General features: G+C 34.4%; 1 protein-coding gene across 1 annotated transcript in view; it reads right to left on the bottom strand.

The window, feature by feature from the left end:
• Nucleotides 1-5,948: 5,948 nt before the first annotated feature.
• Nucleotides 5,949-12,086, bottom strand: part of LOC118761179 — a 33,336-nt gene continuing 27,198 nt past the window's right edge. Inside the window, exons 5-6 of the mRNA XM_036498904.1 lie at nt 6,950-7,045; nt 5,949-6,279 (exon numbers count right to left, since the gene is read on the bottom strand). Of these exons, the coding sequence (XP_036354797.1) occupies nt 6,089-6,279; nt 6,950-7,045 (287 nt within the window). The 3' untranslated portion in view covers nt 5,949-6,088. The remainder of the gene's footprint in view (nt 6,280-6,949; nt 7,046-12,086) is intronic.

The following is a 12,086-nucleotide window of genomic DNA, read 5'->3' as shown; positions in this document are numbered from 1 at the left end:
TTGATTTTACGTGTCTCACGCACGATGCAGGTTTTCAAACTGCTGACATTCGAGAGTGGTAAAGCATTGGTCCTTGTTTGAAGTACGTCCAATAGAAAGTAATCTAGAAGTTTGAGCTCAGGGCTATTACTGGACCAGATGTTGGCTCTCACAAAAAAGGCACCTTCTCACCACGGAAGGCCTGTCTTTTCATCCATGGCATGGTGTAGAATTCTGGATAAGCACCACGTTATCAAGCCCAAACTTCTGCTCCATCCAAGGTAACAGAGAGTTCTTCAGGATGTCCAGATACTCCTTTGTGCCGATCTTCAAACCAGACTCAATGAAGTGTGGGTCCATGACACTTTCATCACTCACCACGGTCCCAAATACCACCATAGAGCCAGGGTTCTTAGTCTCAAACACAGGGAGGACGCCAGAAAGGTTGTATGCAATCACTCAGCGTCCACAGTGAACTTCATTTCGTCCACAAACACAAGAGTTTTTTCCTGCACATAAAAACATACATACATACGACAGCTTTGGGCATCTCTCGGCTCTGATTGCTTTGGCCTTGGCTGTTAGGTGGAAGATAGTTATGTCAAGGTTCCTGCTCACAACCCTGGACACCGTGGAAAGGGACACATTGCGATTCTTTGAAAGAGTTGTCATGGATGTGGATAGGTTAGCTTCAATCGAGCGTTTGAGGCCAGCGAGGAACTTTCGTTTGCGCTTGGAATCACTTCGAGTTTTGTGTTCATTTCTATTAATCTTTACCACTTCTTAAAATTCTCTATACACACAATAAACTGTTGCCTTTGGAAGTTTCGTCAACTTAACAATTCTATTGACAGTGTGCCCGGCGCATGCCAAAACAATAATGGAGGAATGATTCTGTTGTTCCATGACTTTCTTTTATTGAATCAGTTCGCTATTTACCTTTTCAAGTAAGCAAGTTTTTGTTAAATAATGAAACATTAAACCCACTAAGTCAACTGCTTAAAATTGGTCTCAATTTATTTGCAATACTGCAATATGAATATACATGTATGTATGTATGTATGTATGTATGTATGTATGTATGTATGTATGTATGTATGTATGTATGTATGTATGTATGTCTGTGTATGTATGTATTTATATCAATATGTATATATATATATATATATATATATATATATATATATTATATATATATATATCAATATATAAATAGATGAGTGTATTTTTACCTTGTTAACAATTAACACGGAAAAATAAATAAATAGGTACCAGGGCAGCAAAAATCTCACGAGTAAAGGTGTTGTAACTACTTGTTTATAAAGGTAGAAACTTTGTGTTTACGTTGAATATTTTGAATAATATGAATAAAAAAATTAACGCAGGTGTTATCAAATATTTTTACTCTCGACACATGTTTCGAAAATTCCACTGATACTATTCAAAAGAATAAATGGTATAAACAATGCAATCCTCTCCTCAGGAAAGTGAAAAAAACGAAACTCGTCAATAAGACATTTTAGCAAAAAATGATGGATTTGTATAGCGATAGACAGAACGCTATTAATATTGTTTAAAAAACGTTATATGATATAACGTCATAAGTAGCTAACAGAAAGAGTAGGGATATTAATAGTGAATGTTAAATATAAGGAAATTAAAGTTTAAATTATATATATGATAGAGACTACTTATATGCACTAAATGTATGTTTTTGTCAATGCTTACATCTGTATGCTCGCTCTATAACCGTGTTTACTAGAGTATTTTTAGAAAAAATAATGAAAAATAGCTCAGAATTGCAGAGAAGACAGAATTTCTTGCCTTTGTCATATGGTATCGAAATTGAGAGGATCAACCATTCTAAATGAAATTGTTCATTGTGGTCTTTTAAATCCCAAATCAGTTTGCTGAGACCGGTACTATTCCGTTTATTTCTATCCCTAAATGTTGAGTAATGGATAGAAATTCTTTTAGATAACTCTAACGATGTGCTTCCAATGTAAAATCGTACTTTATTACGAGTACTAAATATACACTGGTATATAGAATTTTTAATCTTAGAGTTACTTGACATAAACTTAATTCTATTGGAATTGACTTCAGATACAATAACCTTGTTATTAATATTTCTAGAGGGTTGGATGGTATTAGCTAAATTAATGTTAGTATTAGTAAATGTATTAATATTTAACAGTTTGTTATTATGAGAAGAGATAATTTGCAAGAGATGTTTTGTGTTTGTAAAACCTATCCTAACCTTATGTGAATTGATTATAGAGTAATATCTAGAATTGTTTGGAAAATTCCTAGCAATAGCTTGACGAAACAGCAGTGGGAGATTAGATTTAATTTGTCTCCCGTAAGGAATTATTAACCAAATATTTTTACTAGTATTCATAGCGTAATTACTTTTGAAGGTTTTATATTTACTTTTAGATCGATAATAGGGGATTAAATAAGGGTTATCTGCCTTCATTCGTTTTGTATCGGTGCGTAAGTTATGTTTGTTATCAATAATTCTTTTACGACTAGAAATCTGATCTACATTATTGAACGGAGGAAATGGATCACTCGCCGTCGTAACCGACGGAGTGCCAGTTTCGTTTAGTCTGCTTTCTTACTCTGATCTTCTCAGGCCATATCAGGTCAGGTCAGCCAATTCTTTGGTGATGAGTTGCTTTTAAGCAGACTTGTGATTCATGTAAATTTCATGTAAAAGACCACAATGAACAATTTCATTTAGAATGGTTGATTCTCTCAATTTCGATACCATATGACAAAGGCAAGAAATTCTGTCTTCTCTGCAATTCTGAGCTATTTTTCATTATTTTTTCTAAAAATACTCTAGTAAACACGGTTATAGAGCGAGCATACAGATGTAAGCATTGGCAAAAACATACATTTAGTGCATATAAGTAGTCTCTATCATTATATATAATTTAAGCTTTAATTTCCTTTATATTTAACATTCACTATTAATATCCCTACTCTTTCTGTTAGCTACTTATGACGTTATATCATATAACGTTTTTTTAAACAATATTAATAGCGTTCTGTCTATCGCTATACAAATCCATCATTTTTTAAATTCATATATCATATATATATATATTATATATATATATATATATATATATATATATATATTATATATATATATATATATATATATATATCAATCAATATATATATATATATATAGATATATATATCACTCCAGAGTGTAATATCTCTTACGCTTAGGGTTTAATTCCAATATTTCCGTTCTTTTCCTTTTTCTGTTATTTAAATATCTAGTTTCCATTTGTTTGGGTGTTAGTACCTCAAACGTGTCGTACAATACTTCCTTGGGAATTTCATCTCTCGTGACTGTTCTGTACATCTTTTTAAAAGTTAGTTTATATGTCTTTTATGTTCGAAATTTTTTTTCTTTTACCAGGAATAATATTTTTCCAATTTCTTTAATAATTATTCCGTTCTCCCAGATTTCTTTACCATATCTATAGTTCTTAGAGTATACTTGTTGTTCACCATTCTTCTTTTTTAACTCGGTATCAACTTATCAGAGACGGATCTGATTTTTCTAGCAAACATTAATTCCACAAGTGACATTCCAGACGGGGGATTGGGACTAGGTGTTACTCGGTATACTCTTAGAAACTAGGACCATGGAATATCTGCTTTTGGCCATGGTTGCCATTTAGTGGTAGTAGCTTTTGAAGCTAAAGCACAACCTCTGCATACTTTCACCAATTCTTCAATATACAAAGTCTGATCAATAAGTATCTGGACTGTTGCCATAGTAACGAAGCTAAAGCACGCAGAATGTAGCTGCTAAGCAAAGATTGACCTTGGACTCTACTGCGCATGCGCACTAAGTTTAAACGTCCTAGTTCACTTTCGCTGTTTACAGCAGTGTTTGGAAGGAACGTGTGTAGCGTATGATCATCGCACTGATCACGACAGAGGAAGTAGTCATGACGATACCTATTCAGAGGCCAATGCAAAGTTGCAGAAAGTATATGGAGAAGAGTGTATGAGCCGCACACAAGTGTACTACTTGTTCAGACATTTCCAAGATGGCCGAAAAAGGTCGCTATTGACGAAAGTTCTGGGAGACCTGCAACGAAGAAATCTGAGTAAAACACCACAGATGTGCGTGCAGCTGTGAGGGGAAATCGTCGAATCACCATCCGTGAGTTATCAGAGGGTGTGCAGATTAGTTTCGGTCCAGTTCATTCAATTATCACTGAAGATTTGGGTATGAGACGCGTGTCCGCCAAATTTGCGACGAAATTGCTTTCAGATGACCAAAAAGACACTCGGGTTTCAGTTGCACGAGTTCTCTTTGATTGTGTGGAGAACGATGAAAATTTTTTGAAAACTTTGCGTAGGCCTCTGAGCAGGTATCGCCAAGGTTTTGGCAAAATTTGATGCAGATTCTATGCTCGACTTTCTCTGTAATGGTCAACGCGACAACCACACGCTACACACATTCCTTCCAAGTATTGCTGTAAACAGCGAAAGTGAGCTAGAATGTTAAAACTTAGTGCGCATGCACAACAGGTATTCGATCGTGAAGTCACACTCTGCAAGCATCGTACTCATCACTTGTTGGAATATAGCCGGAGCAACTTTTATGCCAAACGGAGGTCGGTTAAACTTGTATAGACCTTTAAGTGTATTGATTGTCTTCCACATTCATCTTCCACTTGTATCTGTAAGTAGGCCTCAGACAGATCTAATTTTGAGAACAATTTACCACCATTTAGTTTCAAGATTTCCTCTGGGCTAAGTAAATGGTAGTTATACTGTTTTAAATAGTCGTTTGGTTTCGTCGAGAAATCTGCACAAATACGTATTTTATTGTTCTTCTTTTTAACATATACAGTTGAACTCGCCCAGTTTGAGTAATCGAGCTTTTTAATCACTCCCATTTTTTCCCACTCTGTTTTATTCCTTATTTACCTATTCCAGTGTTGCAAACGGTACATTAGGTTTAGGTTTGAAATCTGGTTATGTATTTTCTTTCACCTGAAATCTGGTGAAATTTATTGCATGGAAAACATCAGAGAACAACCGTTTCACTTATTTTTTAAAAAATTTTCTAACTCTGTAGTAGAACTGGTGCACGACCCCATTACATTTTTGCAAAAATTATTTTTTCAGAGCTGAAACCCAAATTAAAACTCGTGGTACCTCAGGGTTTTGGTGCTTTCTTACGTTGGAATGGACGTACAATAATTCTCGTAAACTGTTTGTCATATTCTTCAGAAAAGTTTTCGATGTTACCTAGATTATTTGTTTAGTTTGAATTCCAAATTCTTTCACTTCTCAAAAGAAATCAGTCAAACGCAGTTTTATTTGAAATATTATTTAGATGCGGGAGCGTTAAAGATTCGATTTAATTGCTTACAGTATTTAGATCAGACCCGTTATGTTATGAGACCAAATGTTGTCCAGGTCAACTTTCTGTTTCATCTGCAGCAGGAGTATATTGAAATCTCATTAACGATTTCGTCTTTGGCACCTTTTCTTTATAGACATTAGCTATATATGGATGTTGTACCTAGCTAGTCTCAGTGGTTGTGAAAGTCCTTAAGCCAGCCTTCGGTTGGAATTTACGCCATTCAACTTCAACTGTAGAATGTGACCACTTCAATCCATTCAACGAAGGCTGTTACTGACACATCTAGTATGGCCTAGTATGGTCTGCTTCACTTGGTGTAAATATCTTCTGTCTTCGATCGTCACAATGACAACTTCACTTTTTCTTTTTTATAAATGATAATATTTCGTATTTGGACTTTTCTTTCATCTATGAACCAAACAAAAAATTGTTTGATTGGTATTGGAGTAAATTAAATATTCTAATTAATTTTCCTACGTGTGAATGGGTTTATAACAGGAAATTAATTTAAAATGAAAAACGTCAGCAACAAAAATAAATTAACAAAAGAATTATCTGAATTAAATTGATTTTATTCATAAAGAAACATACACATTTTATCTTATATAATTGCGATGTATTAGTAAATATGATCCGTTGAATTCTTGCTCATATTTCATTGATAAGTAGATCATTTTGGGGTGAATTCCATTAAAGTTAATTTTGTTTCTTTAGTTGGCACCAATTACTACTATATGAAAAGGCGATACATGGAGAAGATATCAAGCATTTACGTGAACAATCAAAAACTGAGTGAGCTTTCGTGTCGGTCTTGGTTACAAGGTTGTTAAATGTATTTCGCTTAAAAGTAAAAGTTGAAAAAGCTGTCAAATCATTAATTTCTTTTTCTGTAACAGACAAAAAGAAGAAGCAAAGTGAAAAGAAGAATTATAAGAAAATAAAGTAAATTATTGCTCTAGACTGATAAGGTAAAAGGTGAATGAATATAGTCGACCTGCTAATTATCGACATCACTATCTCCTTTTATCAGGCTGATAAGATTGATGTTATTAATGTTCTGTTTGGACATCTTTAAGTTAGTGTGAGCAGGGAGTGAGTTCCTGAGTGTTGCATAATCTAGAAAGGAAGGATTGGGGATAATAATTGATGTGGGATCTGGCTGGTGAAATAGCATGTATGACGGGAGAATGAGAAGTGGTATGTAGTTGGTTATCTCGGAGGTAGAGTGGTTCTCGTATTACCAGCGAGATGTATTGAGGTATTTCTGAGCAAGTTAGTAATGAAGGTGTTGAGATTTTTAATGACAACGGAGATTAATATTAACCCATCTGCCAGATTTTGAATGTATTTGTGGCTATTAATTATTAATTCACCACCAATCTATTTAACTAAGAATTAAAACTCCAAGTAGCAGGAATCATGCGATGAGGAAGAAAGAGATATTTATTAATTTCTTATTTTTTCGACAAGAACTTGAGATCAATGAATTAAAGATGAAGAACAAAAAAAAAACAGAAATAAAGAACACAATAAATAAACAATAAAAAACGGTCTTACTGTTAACGAAATAATAAGAGTCGAAAACTCTTACACCACAACCGACAGAGTTGAGCTCCTCCAGTGTATGTGACTGTCTGAAATCATTCCAAAGTTCTGAAATGGAATTAAAATAAAATACAAGGGGCGTTCATTAAAGATTTCCTCTCACCCGCTTCCAGTTATGGCAGTCACATAGAATCATGTCACTTTGTAAATTTCAGCTTTCCACGAGTATCCGTTTGTCTTTTACAGCTGCGTAAAGCGATTGGAGAATTATGACACAATTGGTGATGGCCATGTAGAGAAGGAGTAAATAATTATGCCAAGTTTCGTTTATTTCAGTCTTTGGGAAGTGGGTCAGGGGAAATCTTTAACGAACACCCTTCGTGGTTTCCTATTTCTCTGGTGGATTTAATATCTTTCGTGATTTCTTTAATATCAATCAAGAAATCTTAATCCCTTTAATACAATCGACTTCCCTATTTATATAAGATGATTTTATATAAGAAATCATTACTTCTTTAATATATGTTGAGTTTTATTTACTATCATTTATTTCTAGTATTAACACAAGGCCTCAGATATGAAGGGAGGGGACTGACGTTTAGAAATATTCTTGCTACTTTCGAAATGTACTTCAAACATGACTTTATATGTATAACGGTATAATTGTAACGGGAAAGGCGTAACAGACACGATGTAGCAAGTTGTTTGTAACACATAGAGATGTGACAAGTTGGCGATAGACTGTGCATTGCTTAGATGATATTTCTGGATGCACCGCAAAGAACTGCTGAAAGGTAATTCACACTGACTGTAGATTTTACTTACGCGGTTATGGAACCGCAACGAGTTGGAAGTAAACACAAAATTTAGTTAGTTTTGATGGATAATCTATTACCATGGTAGTTGTTAATAGTGAACCCTAACTGCGTGCAAGGAGGAGGACAAATGGCGCAAAGCTCGCGAGAAGGTGCCATAGTTAACTGTTTGGAAGTTGCAGAGGAAAGAGAACATTTTTCTCTTGGCATCTCGAATTTATTGCAGAGCTAAAGTCAAGTTAGACCATTGACAATAGATTGGAATGGATTAACAAGATTAAACTCTGTCTTATCTAAAATGGTGGCGAATAAAATAGGTAAAACGAATGAATTCTAAACACAAATTGCGAGAACAATAAAAACAAGCGGGAAGACCGAGGTTTCGATTCTTGGTAAGGGGTCTGATGAATATGTCTTACAAATATAATTAGTCCGCATTGGAGTAGGAAAAATGATTTTTCTTCTGGAATAGCTCGGAGAAGCGTGTAGAATAGATCGGAATTAATTTTAATATGTTGTCTGTAATGTTAAAGCGGCGAAGTGGCCGAATCGTTAGCACGCCGGACAAAATGCTTAGCAGAATTTTGACCGTCTTTACGTTCCGAGTTCAAATTCCGTCGAGGTCGACTTTGTCTTTCATTCTTTCGGGGTCGATAAACCAGGTAACAGTTGAACACTGAGGCCGATGTAATGTGTTAACCCCACCCCTGAAATTGCTGGCCTTGTGCCAAAGTTTGAAACCAATGCGTTGCATGTAATGTATATCATAGAAAAAACCGCCAGAGGATTCATTTTAATGATTTTTATTAACAGAGGGTGGGGAGGGGGAGAGAGAGAGTGTAGATTGTGTTATTAGTTATGTCTATGTTAATTTCTTTTTTAAAACTTAATTAAATGAGAAGGATTAATAATCATGAAAGATCGCAGGACTTTCGATAAAAGGAAGAAAATATGTCACACTGGTTACCGTTAATGGCACATGAGATTTCCCTTCTAACTTCCTGTTGGACTGGAAGTTTGTGGCTTCAGATGACTACTCGAGTTCTTGTGCTTGCTGGTGCATCAGCCGCAAACTATGTATGTGTATATGTGAGAGCTATGTGTGTGTGTGTGTGTGTGTGTGTGTGTGTGTGTGTGTGTGTGCGTGCGGTATGTGTGTGTGTATGGATTAAGTCTTCTATGGTGAATCCCTTCTGTTGGCATCACCTAAGAAACAACGAAATTTTGGAAGGGAATTTGCAGTAAGAAGCAGCGTATCAACTTATTCTTCGAGAATAAGTTAATTCAAGAGATCTCTATTATCCTAGAAATAGCAACCAAATCACCCTCAAATCCACAACTTTATAGAACTCAAAATGTTCACGTTGGATAATGTGCTCCTGGAATCCTTGTACAAAGAGGAAAATGACAGGATGGTCACGACTGGAATATACCGTGGCTATTTAGCCTTTTCATCATTTCATCATAGGTCTGCTCAATTAAGTCTGAAGCTTTATAACAAGAACATGAACAGTATCAAACACTGCAATCTCCCCTCCGCTACACACACACACACACACACCACACACACACACACACACACACACGCACACACATACACACACACACCGCATTATAAATACTCAAGAACATCAGAATCTAGTCTGTACCTGAATCTAATATCAAATAAGGGATATTGATTGTTTTTATTTAGCAACAATAGAATAAATTTGTTCAAGCTGTTGTAGCTGTGCACTTTGAATAGACATACAAACATGTAGTTACACGTAAGTTTTTATCGAACAACATAGCATTTCCATTATCAAATTCAATCTTTCCTTTTGTTTCCGTTCGTGTACGTGTGGTGTGTGCATATTCACTTTTCTCACCACAATGATGATAAAAACAATAACAACAACAATAATAAGTGCTAGAGCGTAACAGACTGGATCTTGTGGTGGTGGACAAGGTGCACCACATATGCTATATAGTTGACGTTGGATGCCCCTTTGACCCACAAATAGTCAAGAAGGAAGGCGAAAAGATAGATACAGCCCTCTTATATACGAAGTAGCCCGGCTATGGAAAATGAAGAAGGTGAAGAGAGTGTCAATTATTTTTGGGTCCTTGGGAACAGTATTAGAAGGCATCAAGAGGAATATCAAGGAAATCGGAATAGAGTGCCCAGTAGAACTGTTACAAAAGGTTTGATTCCTTGACACGGCCAGAATAATCAGGAAAGTATTAGATACCTGAAAAGAACGTATAGCATGGCACTGTAGGCTGCAATAGTAAGCCCGCTACGCATGCAAGACTCTAGAAGCTCCAACAAAACCTGTGTTAACTGGATAATAATAATAATAATAATAATAATAATAATAATAATAATAATAATAATAGTAATAATAATGATAATTTAAAGATTTCCCTTAAAATAAGTTAAGAAGCTTGCATATCTACAGTTTTCGAACAAACAAACGATCAGCTTTAAAAACTTTAATATCTACAACACCTGTGAATATCCACCCTTTCCTTTCTCCCTGAGCATTCGAAAAAGTAAACATCCTTTTTATTCTAAGAACACTACAGTTTTCTCTGTTAGGACAAACAAAAGATCATCTATAGTAAATTTTAAAACTTTATATCTACAACACCTGTGAATATCCACCCTTTCCTTTCTCCCTGAGCATTCGAAAAAGTAAACATCCTTTTTATTCTAAGAACACTACAGTTTTCTCTGTTAGGACAAACAAAAGATCATCTATAGTAAATTTTAAAACTTTAATATCTACAATTTTCTGTGAAAATTTTACCCTCCTTTTCTTTCCTTTCCTTTCTCTCCGAGTATTCGAAAATGTAAACTTCTTTTTTATTGCAAAACACTAGTCTTTTCTGATTGGACATACAAACGAACATCTCTAAAAAATCTAAAAACTTTAAGATTTACAATTTGGTGTCAAAATTTTATCTTTCTTTTTTCCCTGACTACCCGAATATGTAAACATGCCTTTTATTGCAACAACACAATTAAATGCACGATAAAAAGAAATTAAGGGGGAAAGCACTGCCAATATATACAAACTGAACAATTACAAAAACTGTAAACCACAGCAAACCTTATAAAAAAAAAAGAAAAATTTCAAAGGAAAAAAATTCAGGAAATCAAAAATTCAACGATTTGAACATCAGTATATATATATATATATATATATATATATATATATATATATATATATATATTATATATATATATATATATATATATATATATATATATATATATATATATATATATTATATATATATATATATATATATATATAATATATTATATATATATATATAATATATATATATATATATATGTATGTATAATTATTTTTTCTATCAATAATTAAAAACAGAACAAGGTGAATAGAACAAGGTCAGCGCTCTCATTGATCGCTAGTAGTAGTAAACACATTTAAACTATGCTGACCCCAAGGGTATGAGGCCTGTTTTGTCTCCTTATCGCATAAGAATGCCCATTGCTGATCTCTTGACCATCTGCCGAATCTATTTACAGACAGTGTAATTTAATCTGTTTATCAAGCTGTTTTCCTTGCTCCCACTATTCCCTTAAATCCTCACATATTTGTGATTATCCCAAGTACAAGTTGAAACTAAACAACATTTAATAATACCTTTTAATAATAAATGGAAATAATAATAATGACGGTAATAATAGTGATAATAATGATAATGATAATAATAATAATTTAGCCAAAACTCATGTCGGATCAGAGGAAATATTAACAATAACAAACAGTAAAAAAATGAAAATAATAATATCAGTGATGATAATAATAATAATGAAAGGAAGCGGTTGGAATCATCCTATTCTCTGATTTATGATACATCTAGTGATGGTGTCACAATGAAAACACTGGTAACTGATAATTGCTACCTCATATGAGTGATGATGAAAAATCAAAATATTGTGAATAACGGTGGTAATGAAACTGAAGCCCTTGATGGAGACAGTGTTGCACCCGACAGGCTCAAGATATACTGGCCCGAATCCAGCCTATCATTATCCAGCAAGGGATCCGCGCACACGGCGTAGATGGAACAAACAAGTCAATTCTCTGGTCATGGAGTGTTACTACCTGAGCAAACCTGTAGACAAAAATGGTGTTCATCTTAGGGGATACCGACAACGTATGTATGATCAATGGAGAGAAGGAAGATTGTTTCAACTCACGGAACAGAGATTATGTGATCAAGCTTGAGCTATAAAAAAATCGTTGGTTCATAGAAGTAGAGCTCGAAGCTATCAAAAGACAGATACTGGAAAACAGCAGCAGAGGAAACGA

Source organism: Octopus sinensis, unplaced genomic scaffold (genome assembly GCF_006345805.1).
Source record: "Octopus sinensis unplaced genomic scaffold, ASM634580v1 Contig10214_ERROPOS200000, whole genome shotgun sequence".
Taxonomy (NCBI): domain Eukaryota; kingdom Metazoa; phylum Mollusca; class Cephalopoda; order Octopoda; family Octopodidae; genus Octopus; species Octopus sinensis.
The sequence above is the reverse complement of the archived record's forward strand: the minus strand, read 5'-3'. Positions and strand labels throughout refer to the sequence as shown.